General features: G+C 40.8%; 2 protein-coding genes across 6 annotated transcripts; one reads left to right on the top strand and one right to left on the bottom strand.

The window, feature by feature from the left end:
• Positions 1 to 134: 134 nt before the first annotated feature.
• LOC124051661 (bone morphogenetic protein 1-like) lies at positions 135 to 14,992 on the bottom strand. 4 transcript variants are annotated; one of them, XM_046375242.1, is made up of 21 exons: positions 14,792 to 14,992; positions 13,802 to 13,956; positions 9,947 to 10,057; positions 9,703 to 9,852; positions 9,451 to 9,568; positions 8,161 to 8,339; positions 7,951 to 8,056; positions 6,738 to 6,862; positions 6,398 to 6,513; positions 5,703 to 5,805; positions 5,462 to 5,578; positions 5,178 to 5,323; positions 4,777 to 4,972; positions 4,565 to 4,690; positions 3,675 to 3,838; positions 3,372 to 3,552; positions 2,446 to 2,571; positions 1,929 to 2,056; positions 1,617 to 1,830; positions 1,175 to 1,425; positions 135 to 1,074 (listed from the first exon to the last, which is right to left on the bottom strand). In XM_046375242.1, exons 2-21 carry the CDS (start codon positions 13,935 to 13,937, stop codon positions 940 to 942), a joined length of 2,928 nt encoding a protein of 975 aa, XP_046231198.1. In that variant the 5' UTR covers positions 13,938 to 13,956; positions 14,792 to 14,992; the 3' UTR covers positions 135 to 939. The 4 variants fall into 4 exon arrangements, with proteins under 4 accessions (XP_046231198.1, XP_046231199.1, XP_046231201.1 ...); XM_046375243.1 differs by having other exon boundaries at positions 3,675 to 3,835; XM_046375245.1 differs by lacking the exon at positions 14,792 to 14,992 and adding an exon at positions 13,020 to 13,089 and having other exon boundaries at positions 13,802 to 13,938.
• LOC124051662 (anthrax toxin receptor 1-like) lies at positions 14,094 to 26,839 on the top strand. 2 transcript variants are annotated; one of them, XM_046375248.1, is made up of 18 exons: positions 14,094 to 14,215; positions 18,127 to 18,198; positions 18,292 to 18,363; positions 18,513 to 18,594; positions 18,717 to 18,750; positions 19,028 to 19,107; positions 19,327 to 19,395; positions 19,499 to 19,579; positions 19,678 to 19,738; positions 19,955 to 20,053; positions 21,239 to 21,308; positions 21,530 to 21,608; positions 21,995 to 22,090; positions 22,204 to 22,245; positions 22,361 to 22,453; positions 24,137 to 24,295; positions 25,132 to 25,212; positions 25,962 to 26,839. In XM_046375248.1, the coding sequence occupies exons 3-18, from the start codon at positions 18,305 to 18,307 to the stop codon at positions 26,337 to 26,339; spliced, it is 1,563 nt and encodes a 520-aa protein (XP_046231204.1). In that variant the 5' UTR covers positions 14,094 to 14,215; positions 18,127 to 18,198; positions 18,292 to 18,304; the 3' UTR covers positions 26,340 to 26,839. The 2 variants fall into 2 exon arrangements, with proteins under 2 accessions (XP_046231204.1, XP_046231203.1); XM_046375247.1 differs by lacking the exon at positions 14,094 to 14,215 and adding an exon at positions 15,521 to 16,334.
• Positions 26,840 to 27,383: the final 544 nt, after the last annotated feature.

Here is a 27,383-nt window from a genome sequence, read left to right as displayed (position 1 = left end):
TCCAAAGCGTGCTTATTCCAGCTTAGAAATGATTAGAACAACCTTGTCATTTGATTATATAATGTAGATGTTACAGCACTATTTGTTACTGTTTAAGATTAACTGTCAGAAGTTCCCATTTTGAACAACACCCTGTGAAGGTATCATTAATAAGACTGGACATGAGTCTTATTAATGATACCTTCTTACCTCCGATCTCTTTTTGATCCAAGCCATGTTGTGTCCATGTTGGTTTGAAATATCATGTTTCTCCTAGCAGTAACAGCTGTGTTTTCTGTTGCACCTGTAACCACACCTACCAGTGACTTTACATTGTACTGACACCATCCAGAGTACAACTACACATCACTGGAGTGAGTTAAGAGCAAAATCACTGGGGGTAAGCAAAAACAAGATATTCAGGTGGCTGTCGTTGGGCTTTTGGGACAGTGTAGAAACTTTTTACTAAGCATGTAGTCTGAGATGTAAAGGGAAAATATTGGGTGGATGTGTTGCTAGAACACATTTTTTGTCCTCCATACTCATTATGTGCATTTGTCTAGTTACATATTACAACAAAATGCATCACATTCATTGTTATCCAACTTAAGTGCAGACAGTAGAAAGTAACACAAATGACATTACGATAAAAAAAGGCAATCTATATCACAATATATACATTTTATATCTTAACACAATGTTATGATGTGACTGAATTTACAAGAAACAATCACTGCAAACTAGTCCTTGCCTTTTATCCTACATAGCTATGCAATGGAGCAGAGTAAAGATGCAGTTTCTCTGCGTGGCTTCACCCGTTCTAACAGATGTGAATTTAAAGTACGTGGGTTGTTGTTTGTGGTGTCAATACATGCATTCAGTCCTCGTCTGGAAATGGGTGTGTCCCACCCAAATGTTAGGGGTGAAGTCTCCATTTAGGTTCAGGGCAATTTTAGAGAGTCACTTGCTTGCGTGCAACGTGTCCTGGAACTTTGTGCTTGTGTAGCGTACATGAAAGCCTTTTTTATTGATGCTGTCATCCGAATGAAACTTTAAAACTAAGGCGTCTCCAGCTGAGAAGACCTCCTCTGGGGCCTGAGTAAAAGAAAAACGTGAAGACAAAAATGGAAGGTTTTGAAAGATTAATTCAGTTTCAACCATGTTTACTACACAGGGTTGATATTTTTAGCCTTACCCCAGATCCACAATATCGGTCCAGCCTTGGAGACTTGACGTCCGGGCCGTCGTACAGCTCCAGGTAATCGTACCTGCAGTCTGCCTCCTCCTCAATCTCAAACACTTGGAACGTGATCTCCACTCCGTAACCCTTTTCAGCAGAGACCACCCACAGACAGTCGGAGCCACTGGGGTAGTTGTTATCTCCAAACTGGGCATGAGAGTAGAGATCTTTTGTCTTGACCTCGGCTTTAAGGCTTCCTCCACATTCTGGGAATTCACAACCACAAAATTAGAGGGGTCAAAAAGAGGAACTCGTAAAAGTGAGGCAAGAATGCTGCTTGCTAAACACGGCAGAAAACAAACTCATGGTGGAAATGTTACATTTTTGTTTCCAAAGTACCATTTCACTAATTTTCCAAGCTTTTTGGGAGTAAAAAGTTTGTTTTTGTATTGCCCACCTGCTCCGTATGAAGCTTCAAAGCCTCTCTTCTGCACTGAGTTGTCTGAGATAAAACGCAGGAACATTTTGTTGCCACTTGAGATGACTGGGGATGGCTTTTTGGTGCCACAGAAGCGCCCGAGACTTGGGACACGCATGTCTTGACCGTCGTAAATCTCTAGATGGTCATAAGCACACTCCAGATGAGCCTCCATGTCGATCTCATTGAAAGCCTGAGAGTCATTTCAAAAAGCTGTGAATGACCTTTCATGGGTTGCTGACTGTTATGTCATGACATAATGTTAGACAAAAAAAACATCCACTGACATACAAGTTTGATACGATGGCCTGGGGTCGTGGACAGAGACCAAGTGCAGGCCTTCTTGCTGGGATATCTATCAGGCCAGTTGGGGCTACTTATCGTGCCTGATACACTGTTAATAACATGATCACAGCCCGCTGAAAAACATAACAACACAACATGTCAGAGCAAAACAATCAGAGCTGCATCACTGAGGGGTGACAGCTTTTCCTTTCCTTCAGCACAAGAAGAGTCCTCTGGGGTATTTTCCTCTGAACAGTCCATCGAAAGAGAAGGGAAATGAAAGCAAAACAAATCTTTCCACAGAGACATGCTCTCATATCAATTTCCATTAGGAGTAAATGACTATAAGTGGCGATACGTAGTTTCCCTACATTGAAGTTCTCCTCCCACCGTCACGGTGGAGTGATCAACACACAAGAAATCAAACGTTCAAATCAAAATAACAAAAATTTAGAGAGACCTTTTGGTAATTTGAGTGGACTGACCCTTTAAATCAGGTGGAGAACAGAAACACGCACTGTACCTTCCTTGCAGTCGTGTTTATTATCATGCAGCATGAAGCCGCTGCGGCACTGACAACTGTAGCTTCCAAAGGTGTTCACACACTCATGCTGGCAGCCTCCGTTTTCTTTGGAACATTCATCTATATCTGTGGAAATGTTGAAACACTTCAAAGTCCTTGTCAGAATAGGCTGAAGAAAACTTGTAGATACATGCTGAATTGACACTTTAGGCTCATCTCTCGAAAAAAAAAACAAACAAAACAAAACATCTCTTGTTGTGCCCACAGAATAAAATGCAGCCTTGTCAAGTATATTGACAATTTGCATTTCCTCATGTGGCTGCATTAATGTGGATGTGGCTCCATGCTATCACTAGTGAAATAATACAAAATACACATATGTGAGTTGGTCCTTGGCCAACTTTTAATATTAACATAAGAGGTAAATGAGATGTTCCTGAGGATTTTGAGGAGGGCTATGCACATTATTATATCAAGAAGTAAATGTATTAATTACTAATTATATTATTCTATAGCCATCAGATGGTTAAGCCCGATTAAGCCGAACAATAAAAACACAGTATTTGTTTAAGCTGGTATGGTATTAAGTGCTCTCCATATCACTTTCTTTTATTGATTAGCACTTTTAATTAAATGCTCTTCAAATAAATGTGAATAATGCAAATATGCGGACATAAATAGATTTATTTAACACAAAGATCAAGCAGGCTACTCAATCATAAAGTGTAAGACTCAATTTAAGCTTCACAGAGAGTCAAACCACTCTGGCATCACTCTTCTGTCAGAAACCAAAGACAGCTGCCTGCGTTGCTCTTGGATTGTTGTGAAGGTTTTGTCCTTATTGCACCTGATCTGGACAATACATAACACATCTGTAACATTTCCTTCCTCCACACATCCTAAATACTTTGCTCTTCATGACTTACCAGAGAAGAAGTGAGCCTTGAAGCCCCTTTTGGAGACTGTGTTGTCAGACTTGAACTCAATCCTCATGTTGTTGTGTTGGGAGGTGATTACCTCAGGTTTCTCTGCTCCACAGAACTTCCCATGAAGATTTGAATCTGAACTCAACCCGCTGCGCACCTCCACATAATCATATTTACACACCTGATGGTAAATACTAGAAAATTTTACTTACTAATACAGACAAAGAATTGGCCCTTGAAATTATCGTGAAAGGCTATGACATATTGACTATGGACAGAAAAACACAATTTTCATTAACTTACATCATTTCCTTCAATCTCGAATACGTCAAAAACCAGAGTGATGCGATACTGAATGGGCGCCACCAGCTGCCACACACAGTTCTTGTTGGGAGGGTATTCTTTGGGCCACCCGGGGGTGGTGAGGGAGCCATTCAGCTTGGTAACGAATCCGCCACAGGCAGCTGCTGATGGGAGAGAGCACTGATTTTAGATGTAGAAGTGTGAGAGTAAGTGTGAGAGTGTCAAGTTATAATGTGATAAACTAATATAATTAATGCAAATGGGAATTGTGGTTATGGAATAAATCAGTGGTATAGTGGTATCAATCGGTATAATTTTTTCTCATTCTATAAAAATAAAGAAATGTACCAATTTTTACTGAAGGTAAAGTGTAATTCCTTTCTATACTGTTTAGATTAATGAAATCAGTGCTGCAATGGATTGCAGAAGGCTCAAACAGAAGTTGCAGTGAGGGAGCACTGCCCTCTTGTGGTAGAAAAGAAACTACGTGAGTGCAGCCTATAGGGGGAGGCCGAGGAGGCAAATCTGGCAGAGGGTTAGGTGAGAAGACTGATACCAGTCTCATGTCTGTGGACTTAATTTGATACTACAGCGAGTCAGCAAATAGCTTAGCTCCACCCAAAGTTTGCAAACAAGGAGAAACAAGTGCTGATAGATGGATTTTATTATGTTTAGACAGAGACAGTCAAGCTTAGTTTCCAGTATTTAAGCTATGCTAAACTAAGCAGTCTGGGCTGTCATCTTGAATTTAACAGAAAGTTATGAAAGAGGTAACAGAATAAGTGTATATGTGTAGCAGCAGACTACAGCTGACTGGCTGAACTATCATAATTCAAAGTAGTGGCACTTTAAAGATGAGAAATGTGTTTGTGTATTGATGCTCCACTCACTCTCACAGCTTCGTCTGTCAGCTGACAGCTCATATCCAGGATCACAAGCACATCTGTAGCTGCCCAGCGTGTTCACGCAGCGCTGTTCGCAGTGACCGTTGTCAGGTCTGGAGCACTCATCCATTTCTGCCAAATGAAAAATCGGCACAATTAATTCCAACTCAAAAGTTCTTTTACTCACTGGCAGTTGGTACCTGAACGGACTTCCTGACCTTTAAAAAAGTTGGCTGCAAACCCAGCTTTGCTGACCGACCCATCAGATACAAACTTCAGCCAGAGCTGGTTGGAGCTGCTTTTGATGTCGTCCGGTTTGTCATAGCCGCAGAAGCGACCGAGCAGCGGGCTGCTCTCCGAACTGCCATCCCTCACCTCCACGTAGTCGTAGGCACAGCTGTCGTGTCTCTCAATCTGCAGTCGAAGCAAGGACAGCGACATTACAGCTGCTGCTGCTGACGTCACAGCAGATGACAGTGAGGTGTAGCAGGACTATTTTACAGTGAAATAAAGTGCAGAAGATCTAACATATTAAAACAGCTGCAGCTTGTGATAGCTTTGTGAAGCCATCTTCCCTGGTATTATTAATATGTAACCATAACTATAAAAGTGATTCTACCTCAAACGACTGAAAGGAGAGGCCGACATCGAAACCCTCCGCTACTGCAATTTTCCAAATACACACTTTGTTGGACAGGTAGTCATCGGGATAATTAGGGGACTGGATCTGGCCTCCTTCTCGCTTCACCTCTCCCCCACAGACGGCTGCACAGGAGGTGAGAAGTGAGATTCTACCTTCAGTTGTCTACATTTTAAAGTAAAAAGATACGTAAATCTTGACGCAGTCGCAAACGCAACATTTGGAAAGTCGATATTAACCTCCACATATTGTCAGTGTTGTACCTTCATAGACTGCTGAAAAGCCTTTTCCCACCCAGCAGCTGCTGCTTCTGAATTCAATCCACAGCTGACTGTCAGTTGAGATGATTGGCTCTGGAAGTGCGTCTCCACAAAAACGGCCTGCCACGGCACATTAAAAATAAAAGCACTGCTTCACAGTGTTCACTGCTGAGTGTACAACACAGGTTTCCGGATGATGCTCAGCAGAGCCAGATGAGCTCTATTATACATGAAAATTAAAGACCTTTCAGAGGAGCTTTTCTCCAGAATCCATCTCGGACCTCCACGTGGTCGTACCAACACAAGTGACTCCTGAAGAGGTCCATGGAAGTAAAATTCAGAACAATCTAAGAGAGAGAAGACACGGATGAAAAAGAAAGAAAAATTCTGTAAAATCTATCCAGATTCACAAGAGCTGACGAGGTGCTAACACAAATGAAAACAACACAGTGTTTTTCTCTTTTAGGTTTGAGATGTGAACTGTCCATGTACAGATCACTGAATGATTCAATTCTAGTGGCTGAAAAAAAATACCCTAGTTTTTTTAAACCTATTAATCCTATCAAAATAGTTTGAATCCATAAAAAAAAAATCTTAATATACCTTAATATACCTTTTGATTTATGTTGAGAGCTAAACAACATCACAAAATTGTCACACTGACTTTTAAAATTTTTAATAAACATCTGTGCATATGTGGTATATCCTTTTGTAATTCAGCTTACTATTTAATTGCAATATTTATTGTGGTTAAAGAGTCTTGGGTGGACTGACTGGCTGTATGAATTTATCATTTTATCACTGTGCATAGGATGTGGAAATTTACATTTTTGTATGACTGGCCTAGCATTGACATTCATTCCATCAGTATCTTGATCAATTTGGTTATTTACTTAGCCCTCACTGAATCAGTTCATCAACATGTTTGTCTTCATTAACCTTCTCTCCAGGAGTGACAGAGATCCTCCACACACAGTGAGCGTATGCCGAGTAGCCGTTTGGAAAACCAGGAGAAGAGAAGTTTCCAGAGCTCTCCTGCAGGTTGTCCCCACACCCTTTGACAAACACACACCGTAACAGACACACACATGATTGTGCTACAAGAGTGATAACATTAAAGTCCCAGAACAGCAGAGGAGATTTTAAACTTTCTTTTTTATTTTTAGCTTTAGTTCAGTGCACATAGCACTTGGAAAAATGTCTAAAACCAAGGAGTGATTTCATTTTATGGATATGATCACAAGGTGCTCATAGTCTCTACACACGTAACGCATCGTACTTGCACATTTGTACAGTTTGCGGGCTTGTGCGATGTCTCCTTTGCTTAGCCTGGTCCTCTGTCCAATAGGCGGCTTGACTCCACTGACATCATAACGAGGCAAGATCGTGTCAAAGAAGACGCCTCTGTGTCAGACAAATATCACAAACCGGAGCAGCTCATTTTCAGAGAAGACAGAAGCATCAAATGATTAATTATCAATTACAGCACAAGAAGTATGAAAAGTGTGGCTTTCGAAAGTTCCCACAGAGACAGATTACAAGTTTTTTTTTTAAGATCCGACTCCTGTTCAACACCTCGATACTTTATTGATTCTGACAATCTCTCACTAGGTTTGGAGCTCACTCTTGCACAGTTCCCATGGTGATGCACCCATGAATGACAGGCATGTGCAAACAGAGTGCTCTGAATGGGGCCTTTCGACTGTGCCAGCCGGCTCAGTGGAGCCCACTCCTGAATGCCAGAGAAAAAGGCCACTCCAGCCCAAATTGTTCAACAAAGCCTGAACTGCCAGGCCTTTATTTAGCTTGGCTTGTCTCCATGACCCAGACCAGCAAAGCAGTGGTAGAGGTAAAAAACCAAAGCACACAGAAAAGCAACGGGGCAACAACATGCACGGGACTGAAATGAAAAGGAGACTAGTTCTGTGACAATAAAGGATCAAATCCCCTTAGGTTCCCTATGGAGCTTGTTTAGCAGAGCTGAATAAAGGGACAAACAGCAGGTCAGTGTTGTAGCTCAGATGATAATGCAGCATGAGCGAGACTTTTTTCATATGGCTAAGGTTTCTGGCTTCTCTAAATGACCAAGAAGCCTACACAACAAGTCAGAGCTTTTACCAGTCGAATATGTGGTCATTTAAAACTCAATATTGCTGAAATTTAATTTGAGTTTTTTGGGCACTGATAAATGTCAGAGAAAGTGGTCAGCAAAGTGGTGGTGATGACGGTTAGAAACGCAGGTTGGTGCACTGTATGTTGCCAATTCAAATATGCAGGCACGGTGGAGAGAGTGAATCACCAGACGCCTGACAATTAGGCTCATAAGCACAGCATTTAAGCAGCAGCTGCCCCAGTGGAGCTGTTTAAGGGCCTGTTCACGTGAACCAGCTCAAGAAACCTTCACCTGGAGAAGAAAAATGATGAAATCCCTATGACACAAAACTAATGTTAGGAAAGAAAACATGAAGTAAAAGAAATCATGACTTGCCAACCTGGAAAATGTATTCCTCGCATAATGCATGATGCTGCCAAAGTCGTACACCTCCCCAAGTGAGTCGACCTCGCCTGGCTCCATCTTCAGGAAGTTATACTCCTGTCCTAGTCATAGACAGATCAATCAGTGGACTGAAATGCAAGCAGGAACACTGGAGCACACGTGTTTTCACACTCATTCGTGTTAGCGCACCTGAATCTAACAGTACCTGGTTGGATGTTGTCTCTGATGATGCTTACGTGCTCGTCACGGTCCGGGCGTGTGTGTTCGTGCCAGAAGCCAATCACATGGCCAAGTTCATGCACCACAATGCCAAACTTATCGCAGTTCTTTCCTATAGAGATAGCCTGAGGTCCACCACCTCTCCTCCCCACGTAGGAGCAGCACCTGCAGGGGGCGACACTGTTTAGGTCCGCATCCAGGAGCACCTACAGGACAAAATACCAAGTCCTGGTACCACAGTGGTTGGAAGTTTTAACTACTTAACTATAAAATTATCTATACTTTTCATTTTTGCAGACTTTGATTAGAATGCAGATTTCACAGTTTTAGGTTCTTGTCAATAACATTCCTACAGTCCCAGGCAGCGACTGTCTATGGTGGCCCTGAGAGCTGAACTGCAACTTAAGAAAATACATGCAAATGGACAAAATGCAAAACATCCTGATCAATTTGGTAACAGCATTTACAAAACATGATGCACATACACATAAAACACTGCAGGTAGCACAGAAAACAACAGAAACAGTTTCCAGAGGACACTAAAAAGTGACGAACGTGGCTGGGACACACTTGTTGTCGCCATGGCTTGTGACTCATGAGGTTGATTAAGTCAGGTCAAGTCTCTGTTTTTCTGTTGGGATTTCCACCAACTCCTGTAAAAACAAAAATCTGGCCCTTTAGCTCCTAAGTCTAAGTTCACCAGCTATTTGCTAACTTTGCCTGTCTACAGTCTGGTGCAGGGCAGGGAGCGAATACTGGGTTTTTGGAGCTTTTTTTTCCAACATAGCCATGACTGAAAATGACCTGATGAGAACAGCGAAAGGGAACTAAAACTGAGAAGCTGAAAAACGATGAGCTGAAAGGAGATTAAAAAGCTCTGTAGAGCTGCGAGGAACTGTAGAGTTGAATGATAATTCTGCGTGGATTCATCACTATGAACAACCCATTGACATAATCACTGTTTAATCACTGACTGATATGAAAAGTCTGTTCTGCATTACATCTTGATGATATTGCAACAAAAACGAAGGCCGACTTCATGTTCACTCTGATGAAAGCTTACAAAGAGCTGACTGACTTCTGTATGATACAAAAATGACTGGAAATCAATAGATCCCTTGAACATTAGAAACAAATTAGTTTATATTTCTAAAACACAACAGTGTGGTTGGCTGTAATGTGACTGATGACAATCTGTCCTCAAGGGCTGAGACATTATATCTGTGAAAATCTGTTTATCAGATAATTAAAAATGGACAGTGAGCACACAACTCACCCACAAGGTCGGTAGGTGAAAACAATGTAGCTTTCTTCAGTCGTCCTCTCAATGAATGTTACACAAGTGTGCTTCTCCCAGTGACGCATCGCCTGACGGAAAATCGCTCGCTGGCTGCCTGAAAGGAATTAAAGTTTGAAAGCTTCAGCATGTTAAAAGCGCACATGGCAACAAGTTCATTCTGACTTTGTAACGCGCTTCTCTCCCCTGTAAGAACAACTGAAAGACTTACTGTTTTCATTCAGAACTCACCACTGAAATTCCCACTGATCACATATGGGATGATGCCATCTGGCCACACTCGCTCAGGCCTGGAGGTGGCTGCTCTCCTCCGACGATGGAGACTCTGTACGTCTGCAGCTCTCTTACTCCTGACACTCTCAGAGGAAGCGGAGCTGTTAACTGTAACAAGGGCACTGATTCTCATCCCTTCATCTAAACTCGCTAGTCAGTCAGAACTATTCAAGGGTCAGTGAATTTATTCCGGCTTTGATACCTGAGTCCGTGAGGTTGGTCTGAACGGTGTGCTGTGCACCATCACTGCTGTGGGCGGCTCTGAACATGCGGAGGTCATCTTCATCAAGGGCAATGTCTCCCCAAAAGGCAGCTGGGGCAAACAGACAGACACAGATGGACAATGCATACATAAAGCTGAAAATATGTTAAAAAACAAATCAATAAACTCAACATGTGTACCAATAATTAGAGTTCATGCTGCTATAGTCTGCTTGTGACACACTTAAACATACTTTGTACACACATCATACATACAGCACGAGTATGAGGTTTTTTTTTCATAAATACATGTACTGTACGGTCTTACAGTACATGTATTTATGAAAAAAAAACACTTAAAAGGATATTTATTTCCTTAAGCAAAGTGTTCTGTAAGTGTGAGAAGACTTACAAAACACAGAATTTTTGAATGGAAAAACATGAATGTCATTAAACGTTGTATTCCAATGTCCTGTACAAGAACACAAAATGAACACACACTACTACCGCACATACTCACTAGCTCACAGTCATAAACTACTCAAACAGTACTATGCTGTTTGAGCAGTAATTAATTAGACGTTCAGTACAAACAGAACCAGTTTTAACTGATGATTGAAACTTTGAATTTCAGTAAACATTTCCCCTTTAACCAGGAGCCAAAACCAATTGCATGCTTCACTGTCGCATATGCATATCGCATCGCTGTGATGAAATGAGGCCCGGACAGGAAACACACCTCCCGAATACAATCTGCACAGCACACAAAGTGAACCAAACTGCAGGGCTGTCGAACCACGGCGTTATTTTAAAGAACTGAGGTGTGGACTGAATACTTCACAGGATTGTGATTTCGCTGTGTTGGACTTTGCAGTGTTACTGAACGGTTAATCAAACAGCAACCTTACAGTACAAATCGGCATCTTGTACTTCATACAGGAGCTTCATATGAAACATCTGGATGGAGGATGTTTGCATAGCTGTGCTTTCCCTAAATTTACACACCTTCTTAGTCAATAAGCAGGGATATATTCTTTTCAAAGTTTTCTAGAGCACAAAGTGTTGTTTGCATATTTGCTGCTCTTAAACGTCGAGCAACTGATTAACCCGGAGTGAAGTCCTCTACATCAGACCAAAGACCTCTGCAGGCCTGATAAGGTGGGGTAATGCATCTTTACTATAACTTTGCAAATGAACTAATCAAACATTATTTTGCTACCTGTGACATTATGAAGCAAGGGAGCTTATTGTGGTCTAAAATAAATTACACGTGATTAACCACTGAGAACTCCAGGAATACTGTATGTTTGCTTTGTTAGCAGCACAGAGCTCCTATTCTCTTATCTTTTGTACAAGGCCTCCTAAGATGATGTTTAACAACACAATAATGTGTTTCTACAGCAGCATAAAACACATGTATAGAGAAAGATCTCATCTGAGTCATGAACTGATTTTGCCCTTTGACACACTAACTCACTGAACACAAACAATCCCAGTCACTGGTATCATTAACCTCCGTTTTGCTGTGTTGCTCTCCCAAATAAAAAGATGCATTATTACCAGTGGCAGAAAATCTGTACTTACATACAGCTTTGAAGTACTGGCACAGTACTCTTTTTGAATATTTTCATTTTCTCCTACTTAATAATTCTCCTTCAGTACATTTCAGAGAGAAATATTGTGTTTTTTTCACTCCACTTATCAGATATTCATAGATACTTTACAGACTTCATATATTTATTGATATATTGAAGATTTTACAAACTTTTATAACATGACTTGTTAGATTAACAAACATCAATATAAAATAATTAGCTTCAGTTCAACCTAAAATGCTGCTCACAGTAATGACGGTAAAGAAAGAAGTAGTGATGATGATGACTTTCTGGAACTTACAGGCAGCATCACACATATGTTGATCCATGTTTCCCCTCTATATGGAACTAACACATTGTTTCCGTTATTGGGACTGTACCAACTTTATCAGCTAGTCAAGCAGAACAGCTCACTCGAGTCTTTCCCATTAAATTGCTCATTTAGCTGGGTGATGTAACAACCTTTGAAAGGGCAAATGAAAAGACATAGCAGGCCCTGTGTCAGCCTTTGAAGTGAATTCACTCATGCAAAGGGTGACTGTAAATGACTGTCACCCCTGCAGTGTGCACCCCATGCCCTGAAGCCGGAGGGATTTCACCGGCGTCCAGCCGAGGACTGCGCTGGCACGGCCTCAATGACCTCTAGTCTCCAGGCAACTGACTCAGAAAAGAGGAGTGGTGTGCTTTGGAAGTTTGAGAAGTAATAAGGAAAAAAACAAAAAACAAAAAACAAAAACAAAAAAGGGACCCCAAACAGTTGGATCCCCTCTAACAGTCAAAATATTTGTTTGGTATGCTAGAGATGAGGTTAAAAAAACTGATTCTGATTGTTCTTTAACACAGGGGCCTTCTGGCTGTTTCAAACCAATTAATTTACATTTGACATTTTAATTCATAATACATGGCTGAAATATTGTCAGCATCCTGTTTATCTGCATCTCTTTTATCAGTGCAGTGGTACAGTACTTACCAAGAAGATCAATATTTTACATACAAAACATACAGTATTCATAAATCTGATGCATCACTGCAGACAAAGCCAGCTAAGAGTACAAAATTATTTCCACTTCAGCTAAACTGTTAAAAAAACAGCAGAATTCACCTTTAACCCATTAGTAATAATAATAATGTAAATATTTAATATAATAAAAGGGGGCAGTCAGTCTCCCAACAGGTACTTTTAAAAATACTTCTATGCAAGTAAAATTATAAATACAAGACTTTTAGTTGTAGTGCAGTATGTTCATAAGTGGTATTACTACTTCTGCGTAAAATCTGAACACTGTTTCAGAGTCGGTGCATGTTACTTCCCTGTATGGAAAGAAAAGAGAAGGAGGTAACATCTTCACAGACAGAGACCTCTTAAGAAAACATAAGTTTGACTGTAAAAGTATTACTGATTCCGCCTGCAGTAAATCTTGGCAGCTTCATGTCATCAGTCTGCTACAACTTGAGCTGCTCTGCACTGATCTGATCTACCTTCATCAGTGATAACTGGCCAGGAAACCTTATCATTGTCCTCAGGTTAGTGCTGCTCTTCATGGCTTTGCTGAAAGATGAAATTAGAAAGATTCAAAAGCAAAATAAAGCAGCTCATAAACATTTTACATCAAACTTACTGGTTGCCTGTTGTCAGTTGAGGAAAGGAACAAAGTACGACACTCACTTGAAACACTAATGCCATAACTGTACTTAAGCACAATTTTGGATTACTTGCACTTTGCTTATTATTTCCATTTTATGCTACTCAGTACTTCAAGATCCTACACTCATCTGACAGCTTTAGTTAATTAAACTTAAAGATTTTACATGCAAAGCATAATGAATTTGATGAAGATGATGTATTGCTCACTTTTGTTGCTTTAAGCACTTTTTGTTGTTATAATTTTGTAACTAAACCTCTGAATACAAACTTTGTACCTGTGGTATTACTTCTTTTACTGATGTAACACATCTTAATACTTCTTCCATCTTAAATTGCTCTGTACATTAGCACATTAGCACAGTTGTTCCCTCAACTGACAGGCAGATGAAAATATGGAGATTGTCTTTTGAATTTAAATATTTTTCATTAGTCTACATTCAATCTGAAATTGCCCACTGTCTTCACATCTGCATCATTAAGAGCTGGGCCTACATTAATCTTATCAGCCTAGCTCACAGTGATTAGGGCCTGTGGGTATTGGCCAGAAACACAACATAAACAAACCAACCTGAAATGCAAAAGATCAGTAAATTAGAAGAGGTAAAATTCACTGTACCAGCTTTACAGGGATCCTTGTAGTCGATTGCATCATCGAGGTAGGTAAAATTAGTGTCCTCAAACTCCCAATCAGCCCCCAGAGAAACGCGCAGACAGACGGACAGCAGGAACAAAAATGTAGGAGCGACTTCCATGACTTAACTGATCAAATGTCTGGAAGAGGTCAAGTGAATGAGCGTCGGTTAGTGCAGGAAGAGAAAAGAGATCCAGAAAAGTTCCTCGACAGCGGCGGTGTGATTTTACAAAACACACAGTGCTGTTTTCTCACGTCTCCATTGTGCTGCAGTGATTCGCTGACATACAGGAGCGAGAGCCGCGCTCACACAGTTCACAGCGAAACACACATCCATGCATCTGAAGGCAGAGAGGTGCCTCACCTGCACGCAGATGGCGTATAGGCTGGCGTGTGCGTGTGAGTGTTCAACCTCATGTCACTGTTTATTTATGCTGGAATATGAGTTTAGTTTTGGTTAAGCACAGGGGTGCGTTTTGATTGTTTTGTCAGGATCGTCTTGCTCACTTTGCTTTTATCACCTTTGCTTTCTATGGCGGCTGCTGCATTGACTGAAAGGCCCAGCAACTGTCACTTCAGTTTAACTGTCAAAGGATGCCTCTAACGCAGCAGCCCCTGTAGACTTCAGATTATCATCATATTTACAAACAGAGTCTTTTAAAATCCGGTGTAACCTTCAAGGTCCCCAAATGGTGTGTAAATTTCAGTCAGGCATTAAGGCTGTGCATCCTAAAACAGGTGACTGTTTTTTTTTACCACTAATATTTGAACATTATCTTCATTTGTTTTCTTGCTGTGAATTATATCAGAAAAGTGATACCACTGCCATATATGTGATTAAACTGTGAAACTACCACCAGTAGCTGACTAGCTTAGCATAAAGACTGGAAGCAACTATCCTGGCTACCAGCACCTCTGATGCTCACTAATTAACATGTGGCAGTTTCATTTGTTCAAAAACACGTGACAGCTCACCTTATTTCCAGTCTTTAAGCTAAGCTAACAGTAACAGTGGCTGTGGCTTCATACTTAAAGGACAAATATGAGACACATGGACTTTAACCCTGTCTGTTCTGTAAACGACAAATCGTGAACGGATAGAGGAATATAGCAGCTTGGCAACATGTAACTACAGTCTGGTACAACAAAACCCGAAAGCTGTCCCCCTGCACACAGATGCTCATTAGAGCTGAGGAGCAGCTGGCAGGGCAGTCAGCTGATAAGAACTGATTAGTGATGTCCCACAGGTGTGAAGAACAGGGGAGCAGACTGAGGTCACCTGCTGGACCAGTGAGGAATAAAACACACACACAGGCAGGAAAACTGGAGAGGAGGGAGAGGAGGACAGCTGTGAATACAAGAGCACAAAGTTTAAAGGAAGAGTTTGCCATTTTGGCAAGTTCTTGTGAAGACTGATGCCACTCTCTATTTGTACGTGAAGTACAGAGCTGGAGCCAGTATTGCGACCAGTGTAGCTTAGCATAAACACTAGAAGCCTGGCTCCATCCAAAGTTAACAAAATGTGCTCACCAGCACCTCTAAATTTTACTAATAAACTTGTTATATCTTCTCTGTTGACTCTGTACAAAAATGCAAAAACGGACTCATTGCTTCTGCCATAGAGCTCCCAATAATATAGGATGGAGATGGAAATTCTGAATATATGTACCTTGTTCACCTCACAAGCCTACACAATGAGCAGTATTCATCCTTAATATTTTTCTTTAATCCTTTCTGATATTTTGACTGAAAATTGCATAGAAATTCTCAATAAATCATATCCTCACTATCCCTGTAAATCACAGCCTGAGGTTCAGTTCATACTTTTAAATGCAGAGAAACTGAATTTAATGTTTAAGTGCAGTGAAGTGCATGCTGCATGTGTTTACCACTAAGTGGCACCGATGGACTGGGCTGTGAGGAAACCTGCAAGAAAAGTGAAAGGAAAAAAAAGAAAACAAAAGTATTTGCAAGAGTGAATGTCTGATGAAATCTGAGCAGGGTCATTCAGACTACAAAGTAAAAAGTCTTGATTTACCCACAGTAAATCAAGTGAATCTTTTTAATTATTTCATTGATCGTGATCTCATGGCACTGTGTGTTAAAATGGTTTGGTGAGGATTGAGAGTGAGAGGAAGACTCCAAGTCCCACCAGCTTCACTCCTCCTCTGCCAGCACACATCTGCTGCTGCGGAGATGGGACACTGATCCAGAGAGGAGTGTTTAAAGCCTTGGAGATCGCTCTGCACAGCATGGCTGACTGCATCAGTGTGCTGTGAAGTGGACAAAAACCTCCCAGTCGGAGAGGATTTATGTTTACCTTCTGTTTGGCTGAGCTGGTGCGTTCTCTTAAACTTGGGGTGATGTCCCAGTGCTGGTGCAGGCAGGTCCTGCTTGGTGTGGAACTGGGCATGCTGGTGGCAGTCCTGGTGGCCGGCAGTGCAGGACAGATCCATGACAGGAGGGAGGCAGGGTCATCCTGCTATGGAGGATTTGACCTATACTTTGTTTTGGACAAGTGAGTGCTACTACTATTACTTAACAGAGGAAGTCTTGTCATTTTCGATGCATGACTCATGTGAGTTTGTTCTGAAGATGCAGGTGGAAAAATGTAAGATCAGAGTGGAATTAATGGGTTACTTGCACAAAAAGTACATGCTAATGTAGAAAAAATGGGCAGCTTTTAAGCTGTTGGTTGTAAGCATTGGTTTTTCTGGTGTTTATCTGGTGTAAAATCAAAATAAGGCAGATTTTGGTACAGACAAAATAAATCTGTGAGTGACTTCAAATCATAACTTCCAGAGAAAAGCATGTGTGGATATCATGTATGTTTATTTTTGAAATGTCATCTCTCCAGCTCTTTCTGCTTAAGGTCACATGCTTGACTGGTTTGTCAAAGGTAAACTCAAAAACATTCAGTCCACAGATCTTGCGGTACAGTGTGTGGTGTGTATCCACTGCAACATTTTCATTACTCCATCATTTTCCATTTGCTGAAGCTGAGGAGTAGACCAATCAATAACACTGAAATTCAGTGTCATTCTGCCAGGACTGCAACAAATTATTTTTGTTACTGATTAATCTGATGATTATTTTCTCAAATAATCTGTTAGTAGTTGAATCCATAAAATGAAAAAATGCCCACTGAGTCACAGCTGACATCAGCACTTGTCTTGTCTCATCACACTGGAGAAGCTGGAGTCAAACATCTGCTGGCACGTTCTTCTTGCAAATGACTTAAACAATGAATTAATTATCAAAATGGAGAGGCTTCAGTGCAATCATAAAGGTTAAATTAAGCTGTCCATTAAACTGTCATGAAGCAGTTCCTAAACAGGTCGTGTCGAGTCATGTGCTGTTGTTTTGTAGGCCAGGACATAGCCAACATTCAGCACAAGCAACTAAAAAGAATGGACAGAAAGCAGGTTTACACAGTGATGAATCATTTGCGAAGTGCTTATGCATGCACCTTTATGATAAAGTGCACCGCAGGGATTCAAGCTGTTGTCAGACTGCGGCCACGTTTCACCAACAGGAGCCCACATCTAGTCCCAGCCTCAGCTCTCTCCGCTTCAGAGCCCTTTCTCCATTAGAGCCAGATGTTCCAAAGATCCAGAGTGTTTGGCTGTCTGTGCACTGGGACTCACAACACAGGATAAATGAAAACATAAGGGAGGGAGTACAAGAAGAGAGGCAGTGCAGCATGACAAGAGGGTGCAGAGATTTTGCATATTTTGCCTCACAGTTCTATTAAGTTACTGACTTCTGCACTTTTGTTGGTTTTTTTCAAGATCAGGACCTGACACGAAGCTCATCTGAGAAAATGATGTGGCACTGTAGCTATTGTTTCGTATTTCAAAATGAGCTGTGAAGCCACATGAGAAAAAGTGGAAATTTTAAGCATTGGCACTGAAAGGAAACACAAAGACTCAGTGGCCTCTCTGTGGGAAACTTCACTGTGAATACATTAATGGGTTTATTCATTATATGTACAATACATAAAATGATAGTTCATGGCACATAGACAACAGCAAACAAGCAAAGCAAAGCAAATCAGAATTGCATATCAGCAACTTGAAACCACAAGGGAAACTAGTTTGGTCTTTTGTGTAGGACGTTCGATTGAAGTATTTCACTTTGTGCTGTTTACATGAGAATTGAAGGGACTAGCAGATTACTTTATCATCAGTAAATTACTATCAGTAAAAATACATCATAGTGAATTCAACGTGTTTGGGTTTTGAGCTGTTGCACAACATTATTTTCATGAAACAACAAACCGATTGGTCTGTCTTGAATCTTCTTCTCAGGTCTGGCAGTGTGCAACATCACTGGAATGAGATCTTTTACTTTGTTGACCACCTGGCTCACAAGTTTATTAGGTAGGTCCACAAAGAAACATCAGAAGAAGAAGAAGAGAAAAAGAGTAAAACACGTCACAGCTGCCTGACTGCCGCCTCTTTTCTTTTTTCCAGTCCTCAGCTGCGTATGTCCTTCATTGTATTTTCAACAGAAGGAAGGACTCTCATGGCACTAACAGAAGACAGGTTCAAATATACACAGCTTCACTCACGTGTCTTATGACTTTATTTGCTTGTCTGTTGTATTTTCTTATATTTAGCTGAATTTAATCTGTGTTGTCTCATTTCATCTCAATTAATGTACATCTTTGTTCTCTGGAACACCCACTGATCAGAGATCAGATTCGAGCTGGACTGGAGGAGCTGAGAATGGTGCAGCCAGGTGGAGACACCTTCATGCACAGAGGTTTTCAAAGAGTAAGTCATCTGTTAAGTCTGTGGGAAACTGATCCTGAATACCCAACGGCATGGCATCTAACCTTTAAAGGTGAAGCTCATTTCAATTTATGGCCACTGATGCCTCCAAATTTCTCCCTCAGGCCAGTGAGCAAATATACTACGGGACTGGAGATGGTGAGAAGAACTTTTTCCCTTTTAACACTTAATCATTTCTCCTACTCGTGAAGTCTTTATCCATTCATCAGTTCAAACTGGTGGAGGAATCATCATACGAAGAAAGAAATACCAACAAAGAAACACAGCTGCTTTCTCCATCACATGAAAATTATATTGAGAATATTTTTTTCTAAATGGCTCAAGTTGAATATTATTTTGATTAAAAAAAAAAAAAGATTTTAATTTAGAAAATAAGTTCCACTGGAGCATTGTATTTTCTCGTTCTGCCTTTCAGGCTACCGGACAGCCAGTGTCATCATCGCCCTGACGGACGGTGAACTGAGAGAGAATCAGTTTGACTTGGCCCAAAGAGAGGTGATATGAGAAACAGTTAGGCTTAATGGTGCATAACTTAAACATCATATTAATGTACTATTAATGAGTCAATACTCAATAGAGAGTTAATATCTTCTTGATGAAGGCACAACCACAAATGGAAAAAGCATTGAAGTTTCGGCCCATAGAGAGCAGTCTCCCTGCCGAGGTTTAGTGGGCGCTGTAGCTTATTTGTTGTTTGTTTAATGTCTTGTTCAGGCCAGCAGAGCACGCCAGTTAGGTGCCACTGTGTACTGTGTTGGAGTGAAAGACTTCAATGAAACTCAGGTAAATAAGTCTGTCAACCAAGGAAAAAGTTAATCAGCAGAGGAATTTGCTAATAATTCAAACAATAAGCCATTCGAGATAACTGAGTCATATTTCTTGACAGCTTTCAACAATAGCTGACAGTAAGGACCATGTCTTCCCTGTGAATGATGGATTTGAGGCGTTACAGGGGGTCATTGACTCGGTAGGAAAGACATGAGCTCGAAACCAGATTATCACAAAAAAAAACAGGTTCCTGATTAAATGCCTAATGTGCCTTCATTTTTATTTTTATTTTTTCAGATCCTGAAGAGATCCTGCATTGAGATCCTGGCTGTAGAGCCCTCCAGCATCTGTGAAGGCGGTAAAGAGGCACAACCATAGAAGAAAAAACATAAATAACAAAAGCATTGCACACACCATACAAATACCTGTAATTTATATTATACGTAGTTTGGATATAGAACTGCAAGCTCATATTCTGATTTATATATTGTGACTCTACCCAAACTTATCCAAAATTACTCATGGTCAGCTCTGATTAAAAATTATATAAATGGTCAATTTAATCCCATTTCAGAATCTTTCCAGGTGGTAGTCAAAGGAAATGGTTTCCTTCATGCCCGAGATGTGCAGAAAGTTCTCTGCAGCTTTCGCATCAATGACACAGTGACTTTGAGTAAGTATGCACCCGAAGGTTTTCATTGGCTAACTTTAGTTCTGGGAATCAGAATTCCTTTATTAATCCCTGGAGGGAAATTCTTGAAACTTTTCTGGGAAGACACATATCTTAGCGTCATTTCATTGCTTTGGTTTTATGGCTCACAGTGCTGCCTGTCCAGCACTGAACATCAGACAAAGTTAGCAACTAGCTGATGAACAAAGTGGTGCTTTAGGCGGCTTAAGAGTCAGATTCTTTTATCATGAACTGGTGGAGACCAAAACAGGAGAATGAATATAGGACAGGTTGAGAGGACACGCTCTCTCATGTCTTTAAGGTAAATATGAAGCTAGTTATCTAAGCTAGCCTGGTTCTGCCCAGACATGTTGCTGTTTTCATGGTGAATATTACACAAAAGCATGGGGTGAGGAACACCTGTATTCAGCCTGCTATGTCATTCTTAAGACATTTTGCATACAAAGTGGTACAGTACTTGAACCACACCCTTTAGTCTTTACAGAGGACTCTAAAAATGTGTGTAAATGAGTAGAGCATTATATTGTGAAGTGATCGACAAAAGACAACAGTGTTGTAGGTGTGTGAATCCAAACATCACATAAAATTCATCCAACTATTAATAGACAGAACAGAAAAGCAGCAGTTTTGTGATTCCATGCAGGAGCCATTTATGTCATCGTGCCAAGTTTGTTTTAGCCAACACAACTGGGGATGGGTGGGGGAGAGCAGCTCTTTGTGGCTCACAATGATTTAAATCCCTGTCCTCCCCCCGAAAACCATCAGAAGCAGCTTTCCCTGCTTTGAATCAGCTGGTTTAACACTCAGTGCCTCTCAGATGTCTTAAGGGGAATGTGGATCTCATCAGCCAAGAGCACTGTCTTTGCACACACTAGACACTCACTCAGCCAGGGTAAATACACCACAACCCTCCCTCATTTGCTTCATTTTCCATAAGGAGAGGAAGTCCAGGAATTTAATAACAAAAAGAATATTTTGAGGCTTGAATCTACTGAGGTTTCAAGACTGGCAGACAAAAGTCAAGTAAACTTTTCCTATTTGCATCACTTTCACGACTTTCTTTCACCAATGATCCTGACCTAGCTTGTTATTTATCTTATGATGTACAGTATACACTCATACCAGCATATCTTAATGCAAATTCTCATGTTAATTCTATTTCCACAGTGAAAAGACCTTTGGTGGTAAGAGATATCTACCTTCTGTGCCCAGCTCCTGTTCTGGAAAAAGTGGGAACGTAAGTTCTTACTGCTGGGACTGAGCAGATTGAAAAAGAAACTTTTTATAAAACTGCAAACTAACAACATTGCGCTTCTCATAACTTAACTTCTCATTACTATGCACAGCAAATTTTGTAAGACTTTCCCCCAAAATAGAAACAACAGATATTCTTTTTCATTTTTAACAACATGAAACAAATTATCATCACTCTCATTCACTCTCCTACCATTTCAACAGGTCTGCCACGCTCCACGTCAGCATGAATAATGGCCTGAGCTTCATATCAAGCTCTGTCACAATCACTGCAGTCACCTGTGTAAGTGCAATGAGGAACAACATAACACTAAAAAGATGAACCCGTACATCAGCCATATGGAGTCATAACATCATCAACAACTCCTGGGTCCTGTAGCCTTTTCTTTCAGTTTATCTTTGAATAAAAGTCCAAAGCTGCTATCACACATCTGCAGCTGCAACAGCTTGACCTTCTGCATCAGTTTGCAGCCTTTAATTTGTGGCCTCAATCCTGGCAAAATGTTAGAATTCTTTATTTTTTACAGAAAGTTTTGGTGGTGGTGGTTGGTTATAAAGGTTTGGTGAGGTAGGGTATATATTATAATTACCTGTAGGTCTTCTTTTATGTGGTGTGTTTGTCATTTTACCCAGATAGAAATCAGTCCTTGTGTCTCTTTTCACTTCCAGTCTGATGGGACCTTTGTGGCCATAGCTCTGCTCATCCTGATGCTCCTGCTCACCATCGCTCTGCTGTGGTGGTTCTGGCCTCTCTGCTGCACCGTGGTATGGCAGCCAATCCTCTCAGAACATTCAATGGCAAATGTGTTTATGTTACAACACACCAGCCATCCTTTGGTGCTTACCATACATACTTCTTTTTTTTTTTTTTTCTGCAGGTCATTCATGAGCCACCTCCACCTGTAATAGAGGAGAACTCTGTAAGTGGTATTTTTTCTTTAGTTCGTCATGATAAAATGTCAAAATTCTTGACACCAATACTATCTCCTTTTCAACACATCTGCTGTAGTGTTGTCTATGTGCCTTCCTCTTTAGGATGACGAGGATGGCTTTCCCAAGAAGAGGTGGCCCACAGTGGATGCTTCGTATTACGGAGGGCGTGGAGTCGGAGGCATCAAGAGAATGGAGGTAGAAAGAGTGATAGGCAACAAGATAGCAAGTAAATTAATATGCAATACTTATCATGCAGATGTACTGAAACTTGTTAAGTATACCAAGACTTATTATATTTATGTGAAAATGGATATGTTGTGAAAATTATTCATCACATTCAGGGTCATTAAGTTTAAATTAATCTAAAAGAGCTGGAGAATAATTAAGGAATTACCACAAGTGTGATTCATTTCAGTTTCCTTTCTTTGATTTGAAAGAGCAGTACATGTTAGAACAGTTAATACTAGTAACATAAACAGGCCAAGATAACTGTCACTTAGTAAAAGAGTGTCAACAGTATCAAGATAAGATGCATACCAAAATTGAAACCACTGTGGCACTGCTTGTAGACGAAACACGTGGCAATCTTCAATCTTGCACTCAGCCAATTTGGAGCACTTAAAAGTTGAGATCAAACACAATACAGCAGGAATACAAAAGGAAACAGGAAGCAACTCATTCCTTTAAAGTGATGAGTGTGCAAATCCATACTGGAAGAGACTGAGTCACTTTATTGTTGTGACTAGTTTTTAGCGCCGAGCTGGGATTAGGCCATTTGGCCAGTAAACTGCAGAGACGACAAATCTACCAAGTGTTTTGCTAAAAAGCTAGAAGCTAAAATTCAGACTGCTTTAAGAACTGTGGATGAGGATGTGTACGAATGCAATCCTGCATGATTCCTTTGTGGTTTTCAGCAAACCCCTCTGTGCCTGCCATCTGAATTTCTATGAGGAAAAGAATGAAAAGGCAAGCAGTGGAAAGAAAAGTTCAGAGTCATGACGTCAGGAGATTTCAGAGGCAGTCCAAGCTCTGTGCTGCATGATATCCGAGAAGTGCTGTCAGTTGAGTATGAGGTGAACAACAGAAATTATACTGAGATGTCCACAGGTCAAGAGGGACTAGTTGTGTCTGTGGCTCTAAGAGGAAGAAGATCAACAGAAGAGAAGTCACCCTCTCAGCATAAAGGGTTTACAGACTGGCAACACAGTCTGATAAGACTGTGCCGTGAACTTAAAGCAGCATACAGCTTCCAAACAAAGCAATGAAAAACATGCACAACTTCATTAAACTGCTTTCTCTGCCAAGTGAAAGCCTTCATGGCTTGTATGAGGCAGCTGCATGGGAATCTGAGCAATGAACTGGCTTTGACAATACTTGTTTCATTCTTAATGTGGTGAGTCATTCTTGACCCTTGAATTAACTTAGTCACTTTCGGAGCATGAACACAATCATGTGGCCAAAAAAACATGAAGAAAAGTTTTTAGTGAAACATTCCTCACCTTTGAGAGGGCAGACCACCTGTGGCAGAAGGTCTTTCGCTAAATTTTGGTGTTTAATTCAATAAAATAAATTTAAAGGTAACTGCTATGTGTTATCTGAGAAGATTAGGGAAAATCCCAAAACTGAAAGCCTACTTTGGAAAATAAGATGACACAATAAAACTCTGCGTCCAGCTTCTGTTTTCTTGTGGATTTTAGGGGACTGGTTTTAATTAAATTCCATGTAAACATGCTATAAACATTAATGCTGCTCTTGGCTTCTGTCACCAAACATTATGGTTGATAATCAGCAGTATTTGTATTTTGAAACATAAGAATGAATGCCTCATATTGTGTAGCTGATGGCAGCACAGTGCTGAAAGCTTCCTCTTTTGTTCAGGTCAGATGGGGCGATAAAGGCTCAACCGAAGAAGGTGCCAAACTGGAAAAAGCTAAGAACGCCCGAGTTGTGATGCCCGGGGAGGAGTTCGATCCGCCACGGCCTTACTACACCATGCACAAAACCACCCGCCCTCAGAAGTGGTACTCTCCTATCAAGGTACTCACTCAGTTACTCACTTTTTTCCTTTCATTTTAATTGTGCCATTAATTAATTCAGTTCATGATTCACACAGGACTGTTGGGGAGTCTGTGCATGTTAACTCTTATTTCTGATTCTGACATTTGAGACCCGATGTCTGTTCATGTCATGGTTTTGGCATTCAAATTCCTATTAACTATGATATTTTGATGAACAAAAGCTTAGTTCAGAGCAGCTTTTCACAGACTCTAAACCACATCTCATGGTCCTCCTCAGTTTACACAGATTTCATATAACAGTCATCAGCTTGACTAAATGTTTTACGTCATGGACTACATAATGTAAACATATAGCATGTAATAATGTTATAGGTGTTTTAAAATTTTACTTCTGACTTGTGTCTATACACCATAACCCCCCCCCAAAAAATGTGTTTCTGGGAGTGATATGTTACCAGGCAATAGTTAATAAAAGTAGTTTCCAAGCATATTAATAAGCTGGATGGATGGTAATAAGAACCAGACATGAACTGAGCTAACCCCCTGAATATGGAATCTGTTGAGCTGGTGTTATTCCTGACAAAGTACATTCTTTGTTTATCTGGATCTCTACCATATAAAGCTTCCGATGTAAGAATCAAAGAGTGACATCTGAAGCTTAAAGTGGAGCACATACAGTCTGGCAGGGTCACAAATAAGCACGCAAACTTTGCTTGTTGGTTAACTCAACCTTTTAAAAGATTGTTTTTGCTACACTGCTGGCCAGTACTCACAAATTGCGTCATATCCTGGTCGATATCAGAGATCATACGGCTTTTCTTATTTATACTGTGATCTGTGATCATCTTTCTACAGGGAAAACTGGATGCTTTGTGTGTTTTCCTGAGAAAAGGCTACGACAGAGTGTCTGTGATGCGACCTCATCCTGGAGACAAGGTGAGACAAGCCAGAGATGACGGATTAACAGAAAGTCGAGGCGTGATGCTATGACTTCCTCCATGGAGAAATGAAAAACAGCATCAACTCTTTACAGCTGAAAGACAAACACACATTCTTTCAAAACAAAGCAATTAATGAGATTCTGAACCAACTGTGTCAACTTTTGGCAGACAGACCCTTAAGAATTTGCCAGCTTAAATTCACGACCTTTGGAAATGAAGGATGAGGGACGTTTGAATCAAAAAGCACAGCGGAGACCAACTTCAAATATCTGTATGATATTTATAAAGGAATACAAATTTTTAAAAAGTCAAAACACCAGGTCTTGAGAATGTCGACTTCAAGGAAACCCTCAAGTGGCAGAGTGAGTGGACGAAAGTGAAACTTGAATCGTGGAGAAATGCTTCTCTCTGCAGAAGTCATCAGGAGTAGATGCTGCCTGCCTCCTCCAGCTCCCAGCATCAGTATGGCTGGGCTGGCAGAAATGTTGTTTCCTTCCATGACACTCACTAAAAGAGGAATTTCCTCTTTCCATCTGTCGAAAGTTGTACCTATCCAAACCCGACAATTCCTGTGCCACAGCAGATTCAGGATTTTTTAAATATATACTGCATTTTCTTGTCTTAACTTTTCTTTACATCTCTCATTGCACAAGTTTTAGAAAGTTTCGAAACAAAAACAAGGCTCTACAGCAGCTTGTGAGGACTTTATCGTGCACTGAACCAACTTGTTTTTCTGTATTACAGGGCAAGTGCATAAACTTCACCCGAAGCAAATCCTACCCTGCTCCTCGCTATCCCATCTACAACCATTCCTCCACTCCCGTCTACACCTTGCCCCACACATACCAGCGTCGTCCATCAGATGACGGTCACCTCTTCCATTTGCCACCTTCGCCAACTTCGACACTCCCCCCTCTTCCATCTACTCCTCCCCCTTCCTCTCCTACCCCTCCCATGTATACACCACCTCCAAACAGGGCCCTCCCTCCAGCCAGTGTGAGCCCAGTCTCTGCACCCCCGTCTCCAACTGGACCCCTACCACCTCCACCCCAGGGTCCACCCCCATGTAGAGCTCCCCCTCCATCACGCCCTCCTCCACGACCCAATCATGAGAATCACTGATGACAATGAAGAACCAAAAAGCTGAGGAGGAGGAGGAGGAAGATTCCAAGCTCAGGATGGAAACCTGACAAGACCTTCTCACTGTGCCTCTGTTTAATTAAGTTCAAACAGAGTGAAAATTAAAGTGACTGTAACGCTGGTGATTCAAAACTTTAAGCAATTACACCTGTGTTCCTCAACAAGCGGCTCACATATGATGTGCCATCAACTCAGACTTTTTTTTAAAGTCTAAAAAGTGAATATTTAGTGTAGCAAGCAAAGCTTTGGCTATTAAATGCTATTTGAGCTATGCTTTTTTTTTCCAGAAGATTTCTTCCTAATATCAAGTCAGACAAATTGGCCAAGCACTGCAATGTGCTTTGTGCAATGAAAAACAATAATCATAAGTTTAAAGGGCAGAAGATCCAGTGGCTCAGCAACTGTGTCATGTGTTTTATACATGCAAGTTTGTATATTTTGCGAATTAATATTCATTAAATCACAGAAACATATGGTCTACATCATGTTGCATTAGATGATTGATTTCTACTGAAGGACAATTAACTGCCTCTGACTTTTTAGGAAATACACATATTTGCTTTGGTGCAATTTTCACTGTCACTATTTATATAGTACTTTTATATAGCCATTCAAACAACACTCATTGCAGCGATGGGATTGAACCACCAACCTTCTGATTGGTGGACAACCTGCCAATATTAATAACATATCTTTGAAAAATCTATAATGAAATACAAGTTACATCTTCCTGATCTTGAATATTTTGGTTAAAAATGATCAACGTGGGATTAAATCCCAAATTTAGACAACCTGAGACCTCCTTAATCCGTAAAGCTGCTTATGAGAAGCTCTTTTAACAAAAGAGACATCTTTGGCAGCGTGTGAGACTGACTGTCAGGAACTATTTAGGTTATATAACACTGACAAACCTGACCTCTGGAAGATCACCCTGAGACTAATTTCACCGCCAGAATGGCAAACTGCAGTCTACCGATACGATATTGGATGTTTTTTTCCGTTTTATCCTCGTTTCCTCATTGCCAG

The sequence above is a fragment of the Scatophagus argus genome, chromosome 20 (assembly GCF_020382885.2).
Source record: "Scatophagus argus isolate fScaArg1 chromosome 20, fScaArg1.pri, whole genome shotgun sequence".
Classification (NCBI taxonomy): Eukaryota; Metazoa; Chordata; class Actinopteri; family Scatophagidae; genus Scatophagus; species Scatophagus argus.
Note: the sequence above shows the minus strand (reverse complement) of the source record. Positions and strands in the feature narration are given on the sequence as shown.

Excerpts from the sequence above, each read along its gene's own strand:
- LOC124051661 (XM_046375242.1), bottom strand. The coding sequence starts at position 13,937 with ATGGAAGTCGCTCCTACATTTTTGTTCCTGCTGTCCGTCTGTCTGCGC. Across the intron at positions 8,340-9,450 it reads TTCACCTACCGACCTTGTGG|GTGCTGCTCCTACGTGGGGA; the intron begins GTGAGTTGTGTG and ends CGCCCCCTGCAG. Across the intron at positions 8,057-8,160 it reads CAGAGACAACATCCAACCAG|GACAGGAGTATAACTTCCTG; the intron begins GTACTGTTAGAT and ends GTCTATGACTAG.
- LOC124051662 (XM_046375247.1), top strand. The coding sequence starts at position 16,129 with ATGTTTACCTTCTGTTTGGCTGAGCTGGTGCGTTCTCTTAAACTTGGG. Across the intron at positions 19,108-19,326 it reads TTGACTTGGCCCAAAGAGAG|GCCAGCAGAGCACGCCAGTT; the intron begins GTGATATGAGAA and ends TGTCTTGTTCAG. Across the intron at positions 22,246-22,360 it reads CTGTAATAGAGGAGAACTCT|GATGACGAGGATGGCTTTCC; the intron begins GTAAGTGGTATT and ends CTTCCTCTTTAG.